The sequence below is a fragment of the Nilaparvata lugens genome, chromosome 7 (genome assembly GCF_014356525.2).
Source record: "Nilaparvata lugens isolate BPH chromosome 7, ASM1435652v1, whole genome shotgun sequence".
Taxonomy (NCBI): domain Eukaryota; kingdom Metazoa; phylum Arthropoda; class Insecta; order Hemiptera; family Delphacidae; genus Nilaparvata; species Nilaparvata lugens.
This window is the reverse complement of record NC_052510.1, coordinates 64,192,048-64,219,386: the sequence shown is the minus strand read 5'-3', so window position 1 is coordinate 64,219,386 and position 27,339 is coordinate 64,192,048. Positions and strand designations below refer to the sequence as shown.

The 27,339-nt window shown below is 37.3% G+C and overlaps 1 protein-coding gene across 1 annotated transcript; it reads left to right on the top strand.

Annotated features, from left to right (window-relative positions):
• Positions 1 to 582: 582 nt before the first annotated feature.
• On the top strand, positions 583 to 23,530 carry LOC111062619 (dihydroorotate dehydrogenase (quinone), mitochondrial-like). The gene is made up of 8 exons (XM_039432024.1): positions 583 to 802; positions 4,712 to 4,834; positions 8,033 to 8,242; positions 12,237 to 12,436; positions 15,820 to 16,011; positions 17,545 to 17,728; positions 21,131 to 21,339; positions 23,479 to 23,530. Exons 2-8 carry the CDS (start codon positions 4,802 to 4,804, stop codon positions 23,528 to 23,530), a joined length of 1,080 nt encoding a protein of 359 aa, XP_039287958.1. The 5' UTR covers positions 583 to 802; positions 4,712 to 4,801.
• Positions 23,531 to 27,339: the final 3,809 nt, after the last annotated feature.

Sequence of the window (27,339 nt, the reverse complement as noted above, 5' to 3'; positions counted from 1 at the left end):
ATAGGATTTTTGAGAAATCTATTTACAATCATTTTAAATTTGTAGGTCACACAAACTTTTTAATTTCTTCAATGAAGTCATATTAAAGTTTACAGTATACATTGTTATTTTTAATAAGCATAATACCTAGTCAGCGTTTCTCATTTTCTATTGGGTTTTTAAAAATAATATTTCTCTCTAAAATCTATCTTTTAAATTACCGTAGTTGAAGGAGGTCACACAAATAACCTTTTAAAAACCTAATTTATTCAATTAAGTAGTATTGAAGTTTATAGTGTAGATCACCATGTTAAATAAAAATAATAGCCAACATTTTTCAATTTCTAATCAGATTTTTAAGACTATTTCTGCTTACAATCCTTTCAAATCAGTAAAAAATTATTACAAACCTTCCAATTCCTTTAATGATGAAATATTGAAAATTACATGAGACATTTCTACTGTTAGTAGAAATAATAGTCAATGTTTTTCCTTCAAAACAACAGTCAAGGCATAACCGATGATTCAAATTTGTACGCCAAAATTAGGCACAGCTGACTATATAATTAAGATCATCTCCCAAGAGGCTGTTCTGTTTTGATTGCAGCAGACAGAAATTTAATTCAGATTCAGATGCTCGTTGCTCGTTGAATGCTCACAAATTTTACTCAGTATTTCAAAGCATTTTATTCATTTCACTTCTCTTAATTCTCAGACAAAGTATCATAACAATTCTTTGAGTTTATTATTAGACATAGATTACATAACAAACATTATCAGTTGGAAGGAGATCTTCATTTTACATTCTTCTCAATCGGCTTGCGTGAGTACAACTTTTAGGTTACTTCAAACATTTGTAAATATCATATTTTAACAGAATAAAGAAACATTGAACATTAGTAAATGTTTCAACTAAGATGTAATAGCTATTTTTCTGAGGGTGATGCCCACATGATCTCTGAGCTTGTGTGTAGGTAATGAGGAGAATGATAGTGAGATATGAATAAACCTACAGTTTTAGGTGAGTTTTGAACCACCGGGAGGCAATTTTACAAGCTATTATATAAACAAATCAAGAATTTTAGTTTAATTTTGATACTAAAACACAATTAAGTTATAGCTTGACTTGACTGGTTTTTCTAAGCTTAAAATCTGCAATTGCTAATAAACTTGGAGATCATTGGAGATTAATAAACTTGAGATCATTTGTTGAATTTCTAATTCTCAACTCATAAATTAGATTCACCAGTCTATTTCTTGAAATAAAGTACATAGTACTTATATGTTTGCAAGCAGATGAGAATGAAGAATAGTTTGTCAGGATAGTCTCAGATTCCGTTAGATTAAGCTTATTGTAAACCCCCTGGAATGGGAAATTCTCACCATAAGCAATCTTCATATAATGTTTTTACAGTTCTCTCATATTCAAAGAAAAATCTGTCAGAGGACCTCCAGAATAGGTAGGCTATATAGGCTTCTCTCATCACACAAGGGGAAATAGGCATATTGACATTAATAAATATGTGGTTTATTATTAATAGCTAACTATAATATTAATACTATAAACGGTGATAGCCGTAAACATGTTATCTCCTCGCACAAGTTTCAAAATTACTCATGTAGCAAAAGCAAAGATGATTTGGAAGTGCACACCATTAAACCTGTGGAACAATTAATATAGTAGGTATTTGAGAGAATAAGAGGCTTCCACTTTGAAACCTTCTTTTATAAGCTGTTAGCCTAAATTATTGCTAAACTTGTCCCAACCAAATCAGTATTCCATGGTCTACAAAGACAGTGTTTCACAACCGATGTTGATGTGATAGATAGAAAAATTCAGTTCACTCAATTATATAAGTTGATGAATTATTATTAATAGATATTCCTTAATTCCTCCTACATCTATGACTAGTTTACTGGATAGCTTTAAAAATAAGCAAGATGGCAGGTCAAACTATACTATCCTTGTGTGCATCAAAATATTCCGCCACTGAGTAAAATGAATTTCACTTCAGCCAGATTTCAACTCAATTTTTTAAAGCAATACCCTGCAAGTTCTTCACACTAACAGACAGGTCGTTAATAATAATAATATTCGTATAGCTTTTATTGGTGGGGAGTCCCTGACGGAAGTTCCACCTCGCCTGAATATATCATTAAATTCGTTAATGGACCTTACGACTGTCATACTTCAGCCGGGACCGACAGTTTAACGATTCATGTCGCTGTGTAGGCGCAGTGCTCCGGGACCGACAGTTTAACGATGCAGGTCGTTGAGTAGGCGCAGTGCTAAGATAGGGGAGGATTCCTTTCTCTTGTTTGTTCTGCTGCGTGGTTTACGACTGCCATACTTCAGTCGGGACCGACAATTTAACGGTGCAGGTCGATGTAGCCCTACAGGTGCAGTGCAAATATAGGAAAGGAGTCCTTTCTCTTGTTGGTTGTGCAGCGTGGTATATCAATGCCAAGTCTCCTCCTTGTGATTTGTGCATGAAGATCAGCTCTATGACTGTCCTTGGTGTCCTTGAAATGTAGCAGACTTGACAGTATTCACTGGACAGTATCATCTCTTCGCTGATGATACATCATTGCTGTCATCTGGCATTGACCTTCAGCGGGTGTTGGAGATGTCAGCGGAGCATCTGCGGTCTTCAACTTCATGGTTCCATGTCAATCGCTTCCAACTGAACGAGAGTAAGACGCAAAATATCATCTGCAGCTTGTCGCGAAGTCTGCCTGAAGATCAGGAACTGGTGAAGCTGTTGGGCTTTGTATTGGATTCAAAACTCAGCTGGGCTAGCCACATCCAACAGGTGTCTGGGAGACTGTCCCGAATCTGTTTTCTGTTGCTCAAGCTGAGGGGACAGGTGACAGAGGCATATCTGGTCATGGTGTATCATGCACTTTTCCACTGCCATATCTCCCATGGTCTACTCATGTGGGATCATTCAGCCAAGGTTGTCGACATACTGAAGCTGCTAGGATTATAATTGCAAGCGAACATCATGCACATTGCAAGCCCAATTTGTTAGGCTGGGTATCCTAACAGTAGTCAGCCACTTCCTTCTTCTCTGCCTCAAGAAGATTCAACAAAATCTGTTGACTCGGACTGATGTACATCACCATAACACCAGGCATCGAGTGCTGTTTGACATACCCAGGGTGCGCCTCCAGAGATCGCGGGTATGCTACAGGAGTGCAGCTCTCCGCTACTTCAACAGGAGTGAAGCAGTTGGATACCAGCAAGTTCGAGAGGGTTGTGACCGGTTTTTTGAGAGCCAGGGCTTATTATGATGTACAGGAATTTTTAAACGATGACCTGTCTCAAATACTATTTGGCTAACTTGCCAGTAAGTCTAAGAGCAAGGCCTTAGATGCTATAAGAGTGCTTTATCTTGATCGCTGCCATATTGATAAATTAGTATTTTGTGAAATGACGCCATCGATCCCACAAGTGTGGGTAATGGATGAAGAAGATGGTATAAGGTATAAGGTATTACTGGTTGACGACAGTACACGTATGCCCAGCTCAAAAAAAAGATTTGCCTACAGTGCTCACGATACCCCACTGTGGTGATCACTTTATGGCATTGGATCAATAAATCTCTCTACAGATGTAAATAAATTGGAAGTTGCATTTATTCAAATATAGGACTAATAATTATTAATTCATATATATTCAAGCTACAGCAGTTAATTGGGATTTTCGTTGAATAATAATTATGCTTCAATGAAGCTCATTTGGAAGCTTATTATTCTTTGAACATATCCAATATCCTATCTCTCGATCAAAGACCAGGAAATTTCTGGATAGATCGCGTCAGTCAGTATATTTCAACATGGAAAAAACACTGGTCAAAGCACAAAGTGCTTTCTTCTGGAGCATCAGCACATTCTTGCGACTCGCCGCATGCTCCCATAGCAGGAGTCCATACAAAAGATGGGAATTGAAAAGGGCGAAGTACACCATCACCAAATCTTTTTTGCTGAGGAGGGCTTTGAGTCTACGCTGCAAGTAGATTACCCGTGCCAGCCTGGTGCAATCTCCATCGATGTGGCCTGCCGCCTGTCCATGTTAATTTGAAGTCAATAAAAATCCCAGGAGTTTTACTGCTGATTTAAGAACTGAATCTACGAAGTCATCAGACTATAGTGAGGTCCACGTTATAATGGCAGCGTTTGATTAGCAATGGTATTGCTATACTTGTCTATCATTCAACAAAGCGGATAGCGCTATCTCTTTCTCGCTTTGCTCTGCTGCCAGATCGTCTTTTAACAATGTAGAATTAATAATCAATTAACAAAATATTTAATCTTGATTATGAAAATTCATTATGAAATCATTGAAAAATATAATTTCTTGCTTAATAAAATATAATCAATTATTTTAAACGAGAATGAACAGTTAATATTACATCATTAAACCTGTATCAGCTACCGTCTATAGAAGGCATTGATAAGACGGATCGACATCGTTGTTCTATATTTCTCCACTGCCATTATATCGTGGACATCACTATATATAATGTCACTATATAGAGGTATTGACAGCATCAACGTCTTATTCTTCCAATTATGGAGAATTACCACTACATCTCCTTCATACAATCAAATTAATTACTGTTGATTAGAATAGAACATTACTAATGCATATTTAGGAGAGCAATTATTTTCAGTCTTGCATTCATAATCTGTCAACATAAACTGTCATGTATCATTTATTCTATTTCAGGTCCTCAATTCCTAGAGATTGGCTCAATTATTAGCAATGATGCGATGTCGATAGATTGATTGAAAAATTGACCAACCGATTGATTGAATCATGAACAAGGCCAAACAAATTGAAGTGACAGTGGTAAGTGAGTCTAAATTCGAGATTTATCGATTTATTTCCTTGTTCTTCATATCACCAGTCACAGAAGCTACAATAATTGGCCTTCTCAATTATTGTCCTGAAATATTGCCCATCTCAATTATTGACCTTTGTCAATTATTACTTGCATTGCTTCCTTTTATTTGATTTCATATTCTTGTTTCGGATTTTCGCATTTCGAACCGGTTTCCGAGCTCGGGATTTAGCTAAGTTCTAGACTTTAAACAGCTGGAGTCAGAAAATTATTACTTGCATTGCTTCCTGTTTATTTGATTTCACATTCTTGTTTCGGATTTTTGCATTTCGAACCGGTTTCCGAGCTCGGGATTTAGCTAAGTTCTAGACTTTAAACAGCTGGAGTCAGAAAATTATTACTTGCATTGCTTCCTGTTTATTTGATTTCACATTCTTGTTTCGGATTTTTGCATTTCGAACCGGTTTCCGAGCTCGGGATTTAGCTAAGTTCTAGACTTCAAACAGCTGCAGTCAGAAAATTGGTTTTCAGAAACGGTGCGATATCGCAGTTTTATGATAATCTTTACTTTCTCATTTCTATAATTGAAAACGTTTTTCCTTGACGAAATGAAACTTCCTAAATAGTTCAAAATAGCTGAAATTTTACACTATTTTTTCTTTATTTTATTTTGTGTTCAATTTTATAGTTTTTCGAATTTTTATTTAAACGTGGACTGCGACTACGCCCCGTTTTGGAAAGCCAATTTTCTGACTCTAGCTGTTTAAAGTCTAGAACTTAGCTAAATCCCGAGCTCGGAAAGCGGTCCTTGGAGTGCCTAAGAATATGAGTATGATTGTCAATTTTGTTTCAATTTTTATAAATTAATGTAGGTGGAGGAAAAATGTGTACACATCACAAGTGAAAAGTGCTCTTCCTCCCTTGGGGAAAATGCTACCCTCAGCTAACAACGTTTCCCCTCAGGGAGAAAAAGCTGTACTTTTAACTCTAGATATACAAATAACTTCAGATACTGTTTTATCATCATACAAATAACTATTTCTCTATTTCAAATTGATCACATTTCTCAAATGTCTGGTTTATGTACGCTTCAACTGATTACAAAGATCTCGTTCATATATTTTTATAAGTATGTCTGTTCTAATAGAAAACATTAGAATAGGATTTTCAATTATCTGTCCTATAAATCTGAATGGTCACGTACCTATCTTAATTTTCTGAGTTATGGTGACTTGAACTAATAAAAAAAGCTTTAAAATTCTTATCTCCCTATTCTCTTTCTATAGTGAGGTCGTTATAATGGCAGTACTTGATTAACATTGGTGGTGCTATCCTTGTCTATCATTCGACAAAGCAGATAGCGCTATCCCTTTCTAGATCTGCAACGTTGCCAGATCGTTTGTAGAAATGTAATTAATCAACAAAATATCTATTCTCAATCATGAAAATGTATTGTTTAATCATTTCAAAGATATTTTTTCAATAAATAAAATATAATTGATTATTTTAACATCAGATATATACTGTAGTATTGTCAGCTATCTTCTGTAGAAGGCAGTGACAGGCAGAGAATGGGAACACTGTTGTCCTATCTTTCTCTACTGCCATTATAACGTGGATCCCACTGTATGAGATTATTCTCTCATTACACAGACTCTTTAAACACATTATTTCATATTGATAGCTCATGTAAACCTGTGATGGTTTCGACATCTAAAGGCTTCACAGAAAAACAGAAGATAGCTTCCAATCTGAATCTTGGGTAATTTATTAATTTTTTCATCAAACTGCGAAAACAAATAATCTCATCCAATCTTCAAGTCAGTTCATCTGTTTATTAATTTTATCTTTAGTATTTGAGAATCATATACCACAAATAAATTTTATACAAAGGTTCCTTTTTTGATAAAATTTTGACCGTTCTTGAAGTAGTAAAATTTTTATAGCCATTTAGCACAAGACACATTCCTCAAAATCAATTAAAAATGCTCAACTGATGAGAATTATTTATGTTAAATTGTGAATAATTGATTATTTTTATGTCTTCCCCATTCTCTTCTTGAATTCATTACATTGTTTCAGGAAGTTCAATCACTTCTTAATTGCTCATAAATTGATGCTTTAAAAATGAGTGCTAAGCTTTTTTCGTTCGACAACTATTGGGATTAATTTATTTATAATTAATCTCACAACATAACAAAACCTTTTTGTTTATTTACTAGATTTCAAAGTTCATTCACGTTTTTGTTGTTAATTTGATGAACTCACTTATTTCCAAATTAATCTATAATCTATCTATAATATCATAAAGGAAAGAATTGTCTTAAACATGTACGGGATAGGAAATTCACGAATGAAGTATCATCACGTCTGAACTACTGGACTAATCAACTTGAAATTTTGCATATTGATTCTAAGGCTCAACTCACACTTACGCGACTCAGGTCGTGAAGAGACTCGACTCTAGTTGAGAGCATGTGTTTTCAAATGGTGACACTCAGACCAGTCGATTCTATAGTGAGGTCCACGTTATAATGACAGTATTTGATCAACTTTGGTTTTGCTATCCTTGTCTATCATTCGACAAAGCCGGTGGTACTATCCTTTTCCAAGTCCAAACCGATGCCAATTATGTTTTTGACAGTGTAGAAATATAATTAATTAATGCAGAGAATCGGCATCGCTATTCTTCTATTTTCATCCACTGCTATTATAACATGGACCTCACTATAGTCTCCGCGACGTCAACATTTGAAAACACATGCTCTCGACTAGAGTCGAGCCTCTTCTCGACCTGAGACGCTTAAGTGTGAGTTGAACCTTAATTTACCGAGGATGGTTATAGACCTATTTTAAATTCTTCAAGATTTAGTGTTACTTTCGAGTGTAATGTTCATGTTTCCAGATCTGATTGATGACTGTTTCTATATAAGTATGAGCTGTAACTGACATATTATTTATTAGTTTTTAAATATTATATTTTCACCATTTTCAAAATTTATCCAACTTTGTATATGAATGTTTTAATGTACGTGACTAATGTCTATGCTTACCATAGTTTAGCCTGTGACAAATAATAAATTGAATTGAATTTCAGTACATCTAGTTTCCAGTTTGTCAAAATTTTAATGAGACCTTTGCGAAGCACGGTTCACCTTCTAGTTTATTATATAGTTATTATATTATTTTTCTATTTTATGTTACAGAAAAAGCTGAAACAGATGCTAATTGTGTGCACTGGTGGATTCACTGCATTCTCAGCCGTCAGTATTTACAAAGGAAATGAGAAATATTACGAAAATGTTCTGCTGCCGTTAGTACATAAATTAGACCCAGAACTTTCTCATAAGTTGGCAGTATTTGTTTCAAAGTACCAACTGTTGCCACAAAGTAAATACAAGGATCCAGCCGAGTTGGTGAGTATTCTACTGAATTAAAATGTTTTCTGTTTAGTGAGGTCCACATTATAATGGCAGGGGAGATATTTGAGAACAGCATGGCAGATTCTCTGTCTTGCCACTGCCTCCTTTAAGCTAGCTTCGCAGTGCAGGCTGGATGCTTGTCTGACTCGGACAAGGCGCTGAGACAGCAAATAATAGCAGCGTTGGAGGGAGGGAATGCGAGCGGCCGCAGTAACATCTTCTTTCCAGCAATGGTCGGCGTAGTTCCGCCTAGCGGACAGACGAAAGATCAATCCAGTCGGTTATTTGATCCCTCCAGCCAGGCTCAGCCAAGCAGCCGAGACAATAGAACAATGGAGTGGCGGTCTTATTCGCGTTCATCAGCAGTTTTCTTTCTCACGATTATTTTGATTTTTGTGTTACCTATAATCAATAATAACTCCAGTCACTAGTAAAAAGTTTCCAGAAACGTGGTGTACTACCATATTATGACTTTTCATGTTGATTTTTAATTATTTAAAGACATAGTTGACATGCTGAGCCTTCAGGCTAAACTTGGGGTCTAGCATTCAGGCTAAACTTGGGGTCTCAGAACGAATCTGCAATCAGGATTTCTCTATCACGAAATGTAACGAAAAAACCCAGCTGTTGATCTTCCGGCAACCGTTAACAGTCATCCTGCAATGCGGCCGAAACACTTCCAAGCCAGACACCCATCTCAAATGACAACAACGCCAAGCTGTGAGAAACCATCCTGCACTGCGGCGCTAGGTTTAGAGATAGCTGGTACCAGAGTATATGGGCAGGTCATTCCCGTATTATCGGATTGGCACGGTAAACTGTCGGTCCCGGGGGAGGTTTGACATTCTAACGGCTTCAGGGACTCCCCACCAATAAAAGCCTTATGAATATTACTATGAAGGATAGCTGATACCGATATATCTTATTTAATATTAACTGTTAATTCTTGTTTAAAACAATAAATTATATTTCATTATTCAAAAAGTTATAATTGACCGAGTGAAATGAGGTCTAAGATTCAAGTCGACGGTTTGGCATTTCTCTTAATGTTTATATGTTGCGCATTTACGGCGAAACGCGGTAATAGATTTTCATGAAATTTGACAGGTATGTTCCTTTTTTAATTGCACGTCGACGTATATACAAGGTTTTTGGAAATTTTGCATTTCAAGGATAATATAAAAGGAAAAAGGAGTCTCCTTCATACGCCAGTATTAGAGTAAAAATCAGACTATAGAATTATTCATCATAAATCAGCTGACAAGTGATTACACAGTTGTGTGGAGAAGCCAGTCTATTGCTGTATTTCCATAAGGTCTATAGTTTCAATCAGGTACTTGTGGATTAGAATACTGCGTGAGGTCTACTGTTTACAGAACTACTAGTATAGATTTGTTGTGTTATGGATAAAATAGATAAAATATTAGCATAAGAAGATATTCCATGGTATAGGTCGTTGATGTTCAAATTTCAAGCTGAATTGTTTCAACTCATGTCGATTTCTGTCTATTATTACTGTTTTGACCGATGAGAGTGTAAGAACGGCACAGTTTGAGAGACTACCAGCGTCACATACCTTTTCGAAAAACAACTGCTGAAGTCCGAGAGATCTTACTTTTTACACGGCTCTCTCTCTAAGATATGGTTCTGTCCGCGTCACCACACGTTAACGTCACACCTCCAATTGGGTACCTGCGTTTAGCATATCCCGTAAGGTGTGACACGCGATCTACTACCCGGCGGCACTGCCAAGTCGGTAGGCGAGAATCACGGAGGAGTTTAGCCTGCATTGAGTGGAACCACCACTTTACAGTTCCGGCGGTACGTGGGCTGGGCAAGCCCGGACGTGTCCTCTATCTCGTTTACAGACCAGGGAAATATTCGTGGTTCCCATTGTATACGTCTGCACGGTTAGCATTTGCACGTCCACCACGCAGGCGCCTAAAAGGGGGCGCGAGCGTTTCGGAAAGAAGGATCAGAGAGAGGATTTTTCGACATGCTATGATTCTACTTCCAGAGACGGAGGCGTAACCAATTCGCACAGTCTGGGTCCCTAGGTCTGGTCTCCCGAGGGCTCCACATGTCTTCTACTTCTACAGACGGAGGCGTACCCAATTCCCACAGTCTAAGTCCCTAGGTCTGGTCTCCCGAGGGCTCCACATGTCTTCTACTTCTACAGACGGAGGTACCCATGTTCCCATAGTCTGGTGTCTCCGAAACTCCACCATATACTTCACTGTACCCCGAGATGGAGGGAGAGTTCTGGGGACTCGGTCAAGCCAGAACCTCCCATAGTCTGGAGCCTTCACCCTGCCATACTGCTATTGGCTAGGCTACTTCCAGGGACGGAGTCACAAAGTTATCCGTGTGCTATGGTTCCCCTTGGTTGGCATTTTCCCTTCACCATGAGAGCCAGCGCCAGTGGCTGGTAGATCTAGTACTTCCTGATACGGGAGCCAGAACGAATTCCAAAAGAGATCAGCCTGTGAGGACCATGCCCCTAAGGCCGGTTACAGAGCTCGACCGACCGTCAGTGCGTATGCACCATCCTGACCATACATCAGTTTTTCTGACTCACAAAATGGACGCCTTTACAGATTGTTTAATTGCAGCTTATTATCTGCGTAAACGAAAGATTGAAAGACGTAGATATCAAGTTCACCCGATGGTCGCCCAAAGAGCATTTCAAAGGGAATTTAGTACCATTATATACATCATTGCTTGGGGTGAAGATACATTTTTCAACTACCTCAGAATCTCCATCAGAAATTTTGATGAGTTATTTCGAGCTTGTATCACCATTGGGAATACTTGCAGTCACTTTAAGCTATACGGATCAATTAAATGTAGATAATATCAATAATATTTATGTTTTTTTTTTCAAAAAAAAAAAATTAGAAATGATTGAAGAAATATATAGAAAAACTCTGAATTCAAATATGACACTATTAATTGAATTCATTCATTATGCTATTCAATTCAATATCAGCTGATTGTCGGGCAGAGGTGTCAGCACATTGGTTATGTTGCGATCGTGCTACTGATCAGTACAGCTCTGAAAGATTCTATTTGTTTCAATAGCGCAACAGTCGACCGATGGAACGGATGCGCACGAGCTCGACCGATGGTATTCATACGCTGTATAAAACGCATTGTCCTGACCGTGCGCGTGCGTGCCGTCAGTCCTGCTCTGTACGGATACATGGAATCTCTATAGAAAAGACAAGACGTACGCACTGACGGTCGGTCGAGCTCTGTAACCGGCCTAAGGGTCTCAAGCACCAGCCCGATCCCATCAGGGTCATCTCTCTCTCTCTCTCTCTCTCTCTCTCTCTCTCTCTCTCTCTCTCTCCTTGACTAATGACTGGCACTACCTAACAACATTTTGCCTACTTTAGTGTCAGCATCCAGCATGCTTACTCCACTACATCACTCTACACTCACTCTGTCCAAGCTACAAACTGTGCAACCACAAATCGGCTTCCCCTCTTCATGTTAAAAGTAATATCTCTCGGACTATAGGACTATCGGCTTGAGTTAACAGTGTAATTTTGAAAATAATTACCCTATACAAGGGATATCTTCTCATACTATATTTTCTCTATCATACAACATAATGTTTTAGTTTTTCCTTTTTGTTTCACTGCATTTTTGTATAGATTAATTGTGTCTAGTTTGTTACATTTGCTTATGCTTTACAGTTAAGTTATGTTCACATATTTATTCTCCTCGTACACACAACATAATGATACCGATTTTTTCCGTTTTAGTTTTACTGCATTTTGAACCTATTGTGTGGATTATTTTGTGTTCATTTATGTTGCATTTGCTTATGCGTTTCAGTTAAGCTACTTTTCACATAATTTATTCTCCTCTTACACACAACAACATATTGATTTAGTTTTTTCCCTTTTTGTTTCACTGCATGTTGAACCTATTGTGTAGATTAGTTGTGTTTAGTTTGTTGCATTTGCTTATTGCATTTCAGTTAAGCCGGGTTTGGCACTTGTCGTTTAGTAATCCGGTTGGTGTTGCAGCTGGCTTCGACAAGCACGCCGAAGCAGTGGTCGGACTAGCGCAGGTCGGATTCGGATTTGTCGAGATCGGATCCGTCACTCCTCTGTCGCAGCCCGGTAATCCGAAGCCGCGCGTCTTCCGACTCTCCGACAACCATGCTATTATTAATAGGTTGGTGGAGAATGTTTTCAAATTAATTCTCTCAATTCGGCTAATGGTCTCTAATGCTAGTTGTACTGGGATTGTTCCAGAATTAAGTTATAATATCGGGGCACCGAGCTTCGCTCGTTATGTTTATCTATTGATAAACAGAACACAATTCTCTAAAATGATCGTGTTAATATTTTACAGCTGGCTATACGTGAATTCGGGGATGCGATATTTTGATTTTTCATAGTCACTCGCTCACTCACTCACTTTTTTGCTATCCACAGACGACGAAAGTCTCAGCTGTTTCAGCCAAGGATGAATTATTATCCTTTTAATGTCGTTCAGCGAGTTTTTCCAAGGATGAGACCTAGTGCAATCGAATTTTTATATCATAAACCTACTATGTTCCAAATTTCGTGAGAATCGTTAGAGCCGTTTTCGAGATCCGTTGAACATAAATAACCAGACAACAAGATATAAAAATATAAACAGACATACAGAAATTGCTCGCTTAATATAACAGGATAAGCACATCATCAGCTGATGAAAAGCAAAATGCTCGTGCTAGTGGTGCTCAAGTCTGTACCGAGCTTGTGGTTGATATCAGTAGGTACAACCTTAAAGAAAGGATAGCAAAAGAGGATATCCCATGACAGTATAAGACGTTTATGTTCTAAATTTCATTGTTTGTTCAAGCCGATAGTCCACGACAGTTTTTTCCGTGAAGCAATGTGACGCTGGTAGTCTCTCATACCCAAAGTTAGTAGACAGTAGGTTGGTCACTCATCTATAGTATTTTAGTTGAAATGCAATTGGAGTGGGGGAACTGTAGTCATGACGTAGGCTGTAGTACAGAGTAGGCAAAATATCGCATTCTTGAAAATCATACGGTGACGTATAGTCAAATTATATAACACAAACATTTTCCGACATGTAAGCTTTCTTTACAATAATTATCAAAACATTTAAATAATACAAGCATTTTGCCATATAAAAGTAAAAAACCTACCTCCTAACCTTCCCTTTCAAACCCTTAAGGTTTTTTCATCTTCTCGGTCGTGTTTATATTATTTTGTAGTTTGGCTGTACATCAGCTTGTGAATTTCGGGGATGAGATATTTTGCTTCTAGTAGAACATGACTGTGCTCGATACCAGCATGTGTTCAGTGCATTTATATGAATGAAATTTATCGGGATCGGTTTAGATTTTTATGTAAGATTTTTTATGGCTTTAATCTGAAATTATAATAGTATAACGTTGTCCACTAACGCTTTCCCAGCTTATTAACTTTTTCGTCTCACGTTTTTAGATTCTTGAAAGACTTTTAATTTTATTTTATTCATACAAGTTGAATGAACTTGAAATATTGAACAACATCATTAGAATCGGTGATTCATTCGCTATAAATATGGAGAATTTTTAAGTTCTAGGTCAATCTTGAGGGGATTAAACGACGATGTATTTGAAGATACAGTGAATAAACTGTATGCTAAGTGTGGTTACTCTATCACATTTTTACCACACGTGACGTCACGCTGGCGTTCCCCCACCACTTTGAATCTTACACCTGTGAGTGATCAACCTTTTGTCTACTAACGTTGTCTCATACCTACTGTGACTATTCTATAGTGTCTGTAGTACTCATACTGTGCCGTTCACAAACCTTCACCTCAAGAACAAAATAATCAACAATAGTTGACAATATTTGGCTTGACATAACGTAAAATTCGGAACACAAACGGTCCTTATACCATGGGATATCTTCTATGTAGGCCTACCATCTTATATCTTCTATCTTTTCTTTATGAAACGAGGATCGTTCCAGAATTGAGTTACACTATTTTTATAACTCTGTACATGTTAGGTAAAGGCTGAACTTTCAGGGATCCATCTCCCAGGTTTAGTGGCAGTGCTGTAAAATTTTCATGTGGCTGCCATGATGCCTGGGTAGGCAATTTCAGTACGTCAAGTTTCTGTTGCTTTCAGGAAGTCCAATGGATACAGCTTTATATACCGTTATCCAATTACAAATTATCAGATAATTCTAAATAATACCAGCATATTATTGCCATTAAAAAGTAAACTCCAACTCCTAAATGCATATTCACACAGCAACAGATAGTGCCCAAAACTTATTCTATTTCTTAATTTCATAGTCACATCACAAGAATAAGTAACCATTAGATGCTATAAATGTTACTTTTAGAAAATTTAAAACTATAATTTACAATTTACTGAAAGTCAAACCACTTCATTCAATTCAAGAATGGCATGATCTGAGTATGGAGAGCCTTTATTTTCATGATTTCTATACTGTTCAAATGTATGTATAGGCTATATATATTTATTATTCATGTATATAGGGTGTCTAAGTCACTCCCTATTTTTATACAGCTATAATTTCTTTATTTATGAACCAATTTTGTTAGAACTACATTACATTTGTTAGATAGAGCACTCCTTGAGGTTGTGTTTAACACCAATTTTCATTTGTTTCTGTTTAAAAATGCCCCCTCTCTTGACTGGGGAAGAACGAGCCAAAATAGCAGCTCGTTATGAGTTCTGGGGATCTGTGGTGCGAGTACAAAGGTGTTGGAGGGCTGAACGAGGGATCCATGCAACACTGGATGCAAAAACACTGACATCTTTCTTAAGAATCGTTGCAACAGAGTAACGTGAAAGACCACTTTCATGAGATCCTTGACGCAGTGGTTTCTTAGGGCTCCTCATGAACATTTCACGAACTCTGTCAACATTCTCTGCTGTCCTTGACGTTGATGGTCTTCCTGATCATCTTGCATCTGCGACACTCCCTGTTGTTAATAATTTTAAATGGAAATTTGAAATCCAGTTTTGCATGGATCCCTCGTTCAGCCCTCCACCACCTTTGTACTCGCACCACAGATCCCCAGAACTCATAACGAGCTGCTGTTTTGGCTCGTTCTTCCCCAGTCAAGAGAGGGGGCATTTTTAAACTGAAACAAATGAAAATTGGTGTTAAACACAACCTCAAGGAGTGCTCTATCTAACAAATGTAGTTCTAACAAAATTTGTTCATAAGTAAAGAAATTACAGTTGTATAAAAATAGGGAGTGACTTATTAGACACCCTGTAGAAGTCATATGTTTTGTTCCAGCTTAGTGTGATGTGTGTAATATCTGTATTGCATCATATTGTATTTGTCTGTGTGACAAAATTAATATTATTGTATTGGGATGAATCGTTTGATTCCTGATAACTTTGTCTATTGCACTATGTGTTTAATGACAATAATAAATTCTATTCTATTCTAATTTTGTCTCAAATAGTCCAAATAAGTCATGTCCATAATTATTTTTACACCAAACAATCAGTCTGAAAATGTTGCAACGCTCACAGACTTTTTTAAATTCAATTGTTTCAGGTACGGCTTCAATAGTGAAGGCTTCGATGTAGTTCACGATAGATTACAAACGTTGCGGTCGAATAATTACAAAGGAATTATCGGTGTAAATTTGGGAAAAAATAAGACTTCTCCTGCGCCGATTGAGGACTACGTCAAAGGAGTGCAGAAGTTTGGACATTTAGCTGACTATCTTGTCATCAATATTTCAAGGTAAATAAATATAATTTAAGATTATGCAATAAATAATTATTATTAAACGAAAATCCAAATTAAATGCTGTAATTCACCCCGAAGACTTCTGCTTCTGCAAATATTGACAACAGGGTGAACAGCTAGATGGAAATTCTATGAGCTCTACTATTCAAAAATTATTTGTCAGCCCGGGAATCGAACCCAGTTCCTCATAATTGCCGGTCAGGAATGCTTACCCTTACACCATACTGACAAAGTCTGACTGAAGTCTTCGGGGTGAATTACAGCATTTAATTTGGATTTTCGTTTAATAATAATTATTAATTCATTAGCATTTGAATAATTGCTATATATCAGTAATTGGCATCTGTAGGATGCGATAAATATTTGAGAAATTGTTGAATTAACAAAAAATCTAAAGTCTGTTCTTGGAGCTGAGAGACGATTTAAGCTGGGTTCACACACAACAGTGAAAATATAATTCACATAAGTTATAATGGGATTATTCATACTCACTCAGCCTGGCTGATCCAATTATCTACGTTTTTGCTTGCAAAAACTAATTACACCTCTAGCACTTGGCGGGAGTGTCGAGTGAGGTGGCCATGTTTCTGGGAGGAACGCGCCAACCAAGCTCCCTGTCAGCCGAGCTCCTTTTAAAACCACTTTCGAGGAGATTGATTGACGGCGTCAGCCGAGCTACTGAGAGAAGAGCTTGGTTATCGTGGGCGTGCAAAGAGCTTGGTTGTCGTTTACGGTCCCGACAACCAGTCCCCTTCTAACCAGAAGGGGATTGACTGTCGGGGAGACTCGTTGAAGCCAGCGTGCAAGGAGCTTGGATGTCGTCACCGAACCCGACAATCAAGCTCCTCGCACGCTCACTTTTGAGTGCCGGAGTTTTCGAGAGTAAACTGACATAATTATATTTTATGCACTTACTTAATGGATTTTGGAACAGTCCTCAAATCACGCCTGGTTTTCCCAGTCATTCATTGCTTTTCATAAAGAGGTTCAGCTTAGGTATTGGTTCATATTTTTATGTTCTTATCCAAGAGCTAAATTTCAAAACGCATAAGCTTGTCATGTAATCTAGAAATACAGGGTAGCCTACATGATGTGTAACACAAAATACACAATTCAACAAACAGAGCACAATAATGAGTACAATTAAGCTCGTACCATTTTACTATTTAAAGTATCCTTTTCTACACAGGATTATTAAATTTAAGGTATTGTTATGTTTTTTATGAATTCCACGCCAATCTAAAGGTACGTCCACACATACCGAACCGAACTACAGAATTTAGCGCCATGATTCATTTTTCATTTAGCTGATTATAACTGTATTTGTTCAGCAACAATAAAGTACGACATATGATTGGCGTAGCTGATGAAAAGTGAAAGGCGCGTGTTCATGGCGCGTAAGTATGTACGCACCTTTATAAGCAACATTTTGTTCATATTTCTGTTCCAATCCATATTTTCATCATCACAATTTATTTATTCTGGCATTCTATCTCTTTGAAAAATACATTTCTTTCGTTTTTTCAGCCCCAACACCCCCGGCCTAAGAGACTGGCAAGAGAAGGAACAGTTGAGAGCGCTGTTGTCAGAACTAGTGAAAGCCAGAGACAGTTTGGGATTCGAACCCCGACCGCTGCTCCTATTAAAACTGGCGCCAGATCTGTCTTCACAAGAAGTCACAGATATTGTTCAAGTGCTCCAAGACAAAAAGGTAATAGGTTATCTCTTTTCAATTATTGTATACTTCTATCTATCTCTCTTTCTTCTATTCCTATAGTGAGGTCCATATCATAATGGCAGTAGAGAAAGATGCTGATTCTCTGCCTTGTCACTGCCTTCTATAGAGAATAGCCGATAGCTATTTTGAAAAGAAGGCTTCTCCTCTTCGTTCTCGTGGCATTTAATCACGGTTAGAATTGAACAAGCTTTTGTGCAACCGGCCCTATTAGATGTTGATTCATTTGGTGATTTGAACAATAAATTGAAGTCATTCCATAAATTTAATCACTTTGAATTTTAATTAATGATTGGATTGTGACCATACATTGAAAAATTACCCGATATACTCTAAGGGCCGTTTTCCGAGCTCGGGATTCAGCTAAATTCTAGACTTTAAACAGCTGGAGTCAGAAAATTGGCTTTCAGAAACGGGGCGTAGTCATAGTAAAACGACTAACGATTTTTAAATTAAATTCCGAAAAACTAAAAAATTGAACACAAAATAGAATAAAGATGAAAAGTGTAAAGTTTCAGATATTTTGAAATGTTTAATTTCGTCAAGGAAAAACGTTTCCGATCCTATTATATTAAGCGAGCAATTTCTGTATATCTGTTTATATTTTTATATCTGGTTATCTGGTTATTATGTTCAACGGATCTCAAAAACGGCTCTAACGATTTTCACGAAATTTGGAACATAGTAGGTTTATGATATAAAAATTCGATTGCACTAGGTCTCATCCTTGGGAAAACTCGCTGAACAACATTAAAAGGATAATTCATCCTTGGCTGAAACAGCTGAGACTTTCGTCGTCTGTGGATAGTAAAAAGTGAGCGAGTGATTCTGTGGAAAATCAAAATATCGCATCCCCGAAATTCATAAGCTGACGTATAGCCAGCTGAAAAATATAAACACGATCATTTTAGAGAATTGTGTTCTGTTTATCAATAAATATAAATAACGAGCGAAGCTTGGTGCCCCGATATTTATAGAAATGAGAAAATAAAAATTGTCATAAAAACTGCGACTATGTCCCGTTTTGGAAAGTTAATTTTCTTACTCCAGCTGTTTAAAGTCTAGAACTTAGCTAAATCCCGAGCTCGGAACCGGTCCTAAGTAGCTAAACGAACAGATGTCATTCACTGCTTAGTGATGTCTGTTAAAATCTTACGATCAACGCACATATCATCAGACAGACTGATAAAAAATGTAACGTCTGCATGCAGACATGAGCGTACATAGTAGACTGACGGACGTCTGTCGTGTGGGTTGCAAATTTGAACAACTTGGCAGAAAAATTTTCCTCTGTCTGTTACTGTGTTCGCTTGTCTTTACTAACTATAACACTAATTAACCTTTACTAATTATTTGCTGACATTAATCCGTAGTCCCGTTGAATTGACATCATTACAGCTAATGGTTTATAACCTTTATACCGCATCCACACTATTGCCCAATGGTTACAAATGACGACGAGCGCAAGAGTGTGGATGGGAGGTTTGCCAGTGCTCGCCTACATTGACCTTCGCTTGCCATCGCTCCGATTTTTGTCGAGCGAAGGCGAGTGGCTAGCGTAGCATCCACAAATGTCACATTGCAGTGTGTATGGCAAGACAAGCTTACCAGCTTGGCCAGCAACTTGGCGAAAGTGTGGAGCAGGCATTAGATGACTTGGTAGCGTTTGTAGGGGTAGTCCACATACTTACCAATCTACAGATTTAGTTGATTGGAAACTACCGTGTTGTTACTGCCGTATTTCAAATAATAATATCGAGTGACCTGGCTGGCTCAGGTCTGGTGTCAGAGTTTTCAGGTCGCAACTGATCAATTTCAGGGCCTCTGACATGACCTAACGACTACTTTATCAAAAATATGTTCTAATTGTTATACAATACTGTTGAAATGCAATCTTTTCTTGAATGTATTTCAGTTATTAGATAAATATCGGGGCACCGTGCTTCGCTCGTTATTTATTTATTGACTTTTGATAAACCGAACACAATTCTTTAAAATGATTGGGGAAGTACTAACAGGCACAGCCCAAAACTGTTTCTTTACCGAATTTTGATTTATACACTATAAATAGTCCAGAAAGTACCCAGGTTATGTTCCATACACTTGAATTCAGGTTCAATTTTCTGTTCAAACATTTGAAAAAAAAATTTAGATTATATACAAACCAAATTGAATAACAAAATAACACTAACTAATCACTTGAAATTGTAAATAATGATCAACTTTGAAAATAATGATATACTCTAGTTTAGGAGGATTATCATGAATGTCATGTCAACAAATCAGATTATGTTGATCAAATAGATTAAAATGTCTAGCTAGATGGAATTTCTTGCTGATTGATTATGATTACACAGCTGGATATAATTCTGTCTCTCTCCCACACAGGCACACGCATCTTCTGTTAACGAGAGACGACGAAATTATCATCTGTTTTCCAATGATGAATTATCCTTTTAATGTCGTTCAGCGAGTTTTCCAAAGAATGAGACCTAGTGCAATCGAATCTTTATATAATAAACCTACTATGTTCCAAATCTCGTGAAAATCGTTAGAGCGTTTTCGATATCCGTAAAACATAAATTCTATAAATACAGAAATTGCTCGCTTAATATAATAGGATAGCATAGAGAAAAGATAGTATATGTCGTGGTATAGGTCGTTTATGTTCCTGCCTATTTTCAAGTAGATTCTTTTTAAATCAAGCCGATTTCTGTCGAATATTGTCTATTATAAGGGCCAAGCCTCATGAAGCGTTTTTCAGGCATTTTTCACTGACGGCGGACGATTCGGCAGGGCAGAAAACTCTCCGATTTGCTGATTGGGTTGGCGTTCGAGAATCAGCTGATAATTAGCCAATCGGAGAGCTTCAAGCCCTGTCGAATCATCCGCCATAAGTGAAAAAACGCTTGAAGAAAACGCTTGGCCCTTGAAGTGGCTTGGCCCTTCCTGGAAGAATTTGTAAGAACGGCACAGTATGAGAGTCTACCAGCGTTACATAGCTCCATGAGAAAGAACTACTTGGACTATCAGCTTTAGTTAATAGTGAAATTTGAAACATTAACGCTCTATACCGTGGGGTATCTTCTTATGCTATCCATTCTAGATACAATCATAGAGAAAATGTATTTCCTTCAAGATTCAAGTTGAAGCCAAACGCGAAACATGTTCATCTACTTTAATCAAGAAGACTTGAATCAACAAAACTTGAAGAAGGGTTTACATTTGTATAGTAGATTCAAGTTTCTGTTCTTGTAACCTTACAAGAACATGTGAATTTTCATGTTAGATGTGTTTCAATTCTCAAATAATAGGTACTGTTCTAACTATTTCTCTTATCGCAGATTAATTTAATTATTTGATGTTGTGTGGTTGCAGTGTCGTGTTGATGGCCTGGTGATAAGCAATACAACGATTGCGAGAGATGACAGCCTGATAGGTCCCCATGTCCATGAAGTGGGAGGTCTTAGCGGTCGACCATTGACGCAGCGATCAACAGAAATGATTTCGCAAATTTATAAACTCACCAAAGGTAATTTGTTGTCACATTCTCAATTAAATGACTTGGGGCTATATGCAGATACTCGGTTTAAACGGAGAAATGTCAGCTGTTCGTTTAAACCACGTATGAAACACAATGGGCCATATGAATAAAGTTGAGCATTTGCTTATACTTCTAAAATATGGAGCATTTGCTTCATTTTCTATGAATAAACGTGAGCAAAACCTTTTAAATAGTAGTTTGAGCATTTGCTCAAAAGTAAAAACTTATACTCAAAATTGTATGAATAAACTAGAGCATTTGATCAACTTTTGAAGCAAATGCTTCGAAAAAGGTGAGTTTAGTCTAGAGCAGCTTTTCACCTTTTGCTCATAGTAAAATGGCTCAACTAATTCGTATGAGGAAGAGGAAACTATACCAGATACGATCACAACCAAAAGTTGAGAACTATAAAACTCTTTTTAGATTCAACCATTATATATATCGCCATTGTTCCTACAAAAGAATAAATACAAAAGATAGCTACCTGATATAAAGATAGCCATCACAAATAGGAAATAGGCATTTAAGAAGATGAGAGTGTAGACGATTATAAGAAGGCTATTGATATTATAAGAATATGCTGAAGATTATTATAGAGATGACATTTTTTCACGCTATTATTTCAAAATTCTAAACTCAACTAACCTAAAACTAAAACTCTATTCATAAATAGAAAACAGAGCAGACGTCGCAAACACAAGCGGTGCACCCTACTTGCATATTTAGCGCTTCCGTGAGCTTTAAAAACAAAGTAAGGCTACAAAAGCGAATCAGCTGATGAAAAATCTTTAAAATACGTGAGCATTCGTTCCAGAGTTCAGGAGCATAAGGTAAGAGTATAAGGTAAAGCTTATTCATATAAAAATGAGCAAATGCTTTTGCTTCTACCTTTTGCTCATGAGCAAAACCTTATGCTCCATGCTCTTGCTCATTAGCATTTGCTCTGGTTTTATTCATATGAGCCAATGTTCATGACGCTCCTCAACGCCACGCCACACTCCGCTCCGCTTTCAGTGTGGTTGTACCCCTAGAGCCATATACACAATCTATGTTTCACGCTAAACCACGTTTACTTGTAGATATGGTTGCATTCATAATAATGTGTTTCATACGGGGTTTAATCGAACAGCTGACATTTCTCCGTTTAAACCGAGTATCTGCTTACGGGCCTCAGTAAATTCCAGTGATTCAATATCTGAGCTCCAATTTATTCTGTCCTTGATCATTGTTGTACAGTGAGGTCCACCACGTTATAATGGCAGTATTTGATGAACATTGGTGTTGCTATCCTTGTCTATCATTCAACAAAGCGGATAGCGAGATCCTTTCCTAGCTCCGTAACTTTACCAAATCGTTTTTAACTATGAAAAAATACAATTAATTAACAAAACATTTACTCTCAATTATGGAAATGTATTATTTAACCGTTGAAATATTTTTTTCTTGAATACAATAGCATTGATTATTTTAAACAAGAATGAACAACCGGCTAATATTACAACCGGAAACAGTCATCCTCTATAGAAGGCAGTGGCAAGACAGAGAATCGGCAACGCTATCTCTTTCTCGCTTTGCTCTGTTGCCAGATCGTCTTTTAACAATGCAGAATTAATAATTAATTAACAAAATATTTCATCTTAAATAGGTGAATTCATTATGAAATTATTGAAAAATATAATTTCTTGCTTAATAAAATATAGCAATAAATAAAATATAGCAGGTTTATATCAGCAATGGTATTGCTATCTTTGTCTATCATTCAACAAAGCGGATAGAATAGCGCAATCTATTTCTTGCTTTGCTAACTTGCCAGATCGTCTTTTAACAAAGTAGAATATTGATAATTAATTAACAGAATATGTAATCTTAATTATGAAAAATCATTATTGAATTATTGAAAAATATAATTACTTGCATAATGAAATATAATTGATTATTTCAAATGTGAATGAACAGTTAATATTACATCAATAAACCTGTATCAGCTACCGTCTATAGAATGCATTGACAAGACAGAGGATCGGCAACGTTGTTCTCCTATCTTTCTCCACTACCATCATAAATTGGACCTCACTATACAAGCATTTGTGCATTAGGCTACTTATCAGCCTACCCTCGTATTATAGATCAAATTTCATGGGGGCTAATATCATAAAATTAATTCATTTCATAATTTTTTCAGGTCTGATGGTTACCGATCTATACAGGAAGCAGTTGGGAAAGGAATTTCGTGATGAATATTTTTGAAAGAAATGAATATTTGCTTCAAATCTCGGTCAGCTGCTTCTTTTCCTTTTTAATTTTAAAGAGTGTTCAGTGTCTATACTAGAAAATAAGTATTAGTACCTTAATGTTGATTGTAAAATAAAAATAGAAATTTATTTTAGAAAGAGTTTGATCTTAAAACCTTTCCTATATTGTTCCTATAGTGAGGTCCACGTTATAATGGCAGTGTTTGATTATCAATGGTATTGCTATCCTCGTCTATCATTCAACAAAGCGGATAGCGGATATCTCTTCCTTGCTTTGCTCTGTTGCCAGATCTTCTTATAACAATATAGAATTAATAATTAATTAACAGTATATCTCATCTTAATTGTGAAAATTCATTTTGGAATTATTGAAAAATATAACTGATTGTTTTAAACGAGAGTGAACAGTTAATATTACATCAATAAACCTGTATCAGCTACCGTCTATAGAAGGCATTGACAAGAGAGCGTTGATCGACAACGTTGCTCTCCTATCTTTTTCCACTGCCATTATAACGTGGACCTCACTATAGTGTGAGATTCACTTCTTAGTGTCAACATTCCTTATAAATAATTCGACCAATGTTGATAGTATAAAGCTAGTCTCATTGAGACTAGACAACAAACTTGACTCCGCAATTTTTGTTCTGAGAAATCTTAAAGCTACCTTGGATTCGACAGTTCTTAAGGCCATTCCACACAGCACTTGGCGTGCGTGGCTGGACGCACGCTAGCTACTTTTCAAAACATCGCTTCCCAGCTAATCAAATGAAGCAATTCACATAGCAGCCACGGCCACGCGGCAACTCTTGCTATACTAGCCACGCGTGGCTACCGTTCGCTCTCTGAGCGATCTTTTCAAACGTGTCCGGCCACGTTTTGGTCCGAGCATGCGCAAAACGTATACTAGACCACGTGGAAACAGACAGTTCACTTAGAACGGCTGTCCAACACACATGCTTCTCTGTTGTATCTACTGGTTTTGTAGTGGTTTTTTATTTAAAAATGGCTCTTCTTTTCTGAGTTTGATATGGAGCAGCTTATTGAAGAGGTCTGTACTCGTCCAGTGATTTGGGACTCCACATCAGAGTTGTACAGAGAATACAGGTCCCGTGCTGTCACCGAATACAATAAAACCAGCTCATTATCACTACTACTGCTGCTGCTGCTGGAGTCATCAAACCAAGGTAAGCCACAAGAAAATCCAGATTCACACCACGGGACCGTCGGAGTTGACATCTTCCTGCATACTGACGGGAAACGTGGCCGGTATAGCATCGCAACAGGCGTGGCGGTGTGAATTGGCATGTGGCTAACGTGGCGTGCGTCCAGCCACGCACGCCACGTGCTGTGTGGAATGGCCTTTAAGGTGCGTGCAGATATACGCGCCGCGAACATGAGCAATTCACTTTTAATCAGCTGATGCCAAGCTTTTTATATCTGTATCTTACCGTTTCTGTAAAAATACAGATATAGTCAGCTGATTAAAAGTGAATTGCTCATGTTCTCGGCGCGTAAATCTGTACGCACCTTTAGAAGTGTTTATTTCTCTCTGTTCCACTCACTCCTAATCTACGGAATTGTTGTTTGGGGAAATTCTAGTGTTGTGTAGGAGCTGTTCAGATTACAGAAGTGGGCCTTGAGGGTGATGAAGGGTGATGATTGGGGAATCAATACGAACAAGTTGTCGGCCCTACTTCAGAGATCTTGAAATTCTTCCACTCCCAAGCAGATATATTTTTGAAACAATCTACTCCATAAAAACATATACAAGAATTTAATACAGGTGAAGTATTGAATGGAAAAGACTATGAAATTGTCAAAAAACCACAGATTTATTGATAGTTGGAAAGACCGGTTTCAGTTATTACACCATTGTCAATCCCTGATAAACTAAAACACTAAGGGCCGGTTTCCGAGCTCGGGATTCAGCTAAGTCCTAGACTTTAAACAGATGGAGTCAGAAAATTGGCTTTCCGAAACGGGGCGTAGTCGCAGCTTTTATAACAGTAGTCGTAGTTTTTATTTTCTCATTTCTATAATTGGAAACGTTTTTCCTTGACTAAATTAGACATTCCTAAATAATTCAAAATAGCTGAAACTTTACACTATTTTCTGTTCAATTTTCAAGTTTTTCAAAATTTAATTCAAAAGTGACTATGAAAATGACTGCGACTACGCCCCATTTTGGAAAGCCAATTTTCTGACTCCAGCTGTTTAAAGTCTAAAGGTGCGTACAGATATACGCGCCGCGAACATGAGCAATTCACTTTTAATCAGCTGACTATATCTATTTTTACAGAAACGGTAAGATACAGATATAAAAAGCTTGGCATCAGCTGATTAAAAGTGAATTGCTCATGTTCGCGGCGCGTATATCTGTACGCACCTTTAGACTTAGCTAAATCCCAAGCTCGGAAACCGGCCCTAAGAGTTTTTGTTTATCAGAGATTGACAATGGTGTATTAACCTAAAACCGGTTTTACTAAGTATCAATAAATCTGTGGTTTTTTGACAATTTCATAGTTTTTTTTTCATTTAATATGAATAATTACCACAATATCAACTTCTCAACTACACAAAAAGTGAAAAACAGGTGAAGCATTTCTTAGATACTCGACCAGATACAGAAGTAACTTGAGAGAGGATGTAGCATGTATGAACGAGGTGTACGGAGCCCAGGTATTCGAATGTACAACCAGTTACCATCCCACTTAGAAGAATTATCAGGAAGGAAATTCAGAATTCAATTGAGAACGAAGCTGCTGTCTTTGTCTATTGGTTCATATTCGGTGGAGGAGTTCAGTAAATATTTTTATAATCTGACGATGGTGTAATCACCGAAACTAGTAGCTACAATTTGTATTCTTGTTTTATTAATTTTTTAAGGGTACTATAATTGTATTCTATAAATACAAGAAAGTTGCCCTGAATTCATACATTTCAAAAAATATTACAAACCCCAAATTGGAGGATTAAGAGCTCACTTTTTCTTGTTGTATAAATTTGACAAATCCATATACCCCTTCTGTAGGAGGTCAGTGGATGAAATTAAATGAAATAAATAAATTGTTCCGATTTTCTTTTTGTGCTGTGTATAATAGCAATTAAATTTGAATTAACCAAAACTGTGTATTGATTTGTGTAGCCTACTGTGCCAACTTTATATTTGTAGAGTATATTCATCACTTTGTTGGCTTAGAATCTGTTTTTTAATCAGTGTATCAATATTATTCTGTTGGCTAAAAATATTTTTTATTTTGCAGTGTATTCAAATGTTGGAAAATTAATTACCGCTCAGAGGAATCTTACCGCTTTGAGGGAGGCCCTCATCTGCAATCTCCAGCCCTGGATAACTTCACATCTAGATATTATGGATCGGCGAGAAAGTTTTTTCAGGTTAGTTCATAATTTTCACAGTATTTATAATGTTTTATTGGAATAATTGGCCTTTGTATGGGATTTGTATCATGTTTATTGCTGCCATCCCTACTCAGAAGGTTTTCTTCTGAGAACTCACTAAGTGGGAAGATCCAACTAAACTGAAAGAAGGCAGAATCCGCTTGGCCGAAAACGCTCGAGTTGGGCGTCAAGCCGACTGCACAAATCCGCTCGGCTCGCCCCGGCGTTGATTTGAATGCTCCCGACTAAATCCCGCATAGTTAGTGCGCACGCGGATTCCGCTCGACTTGGCTCGGCCCAGCTTTGGTGTGAAACCCCACTTACTTGTTCTATTGTGAGGTCCACGTTATAATGACAGTGGAGAAAGATAGGAGAATAACGTTGCCGAT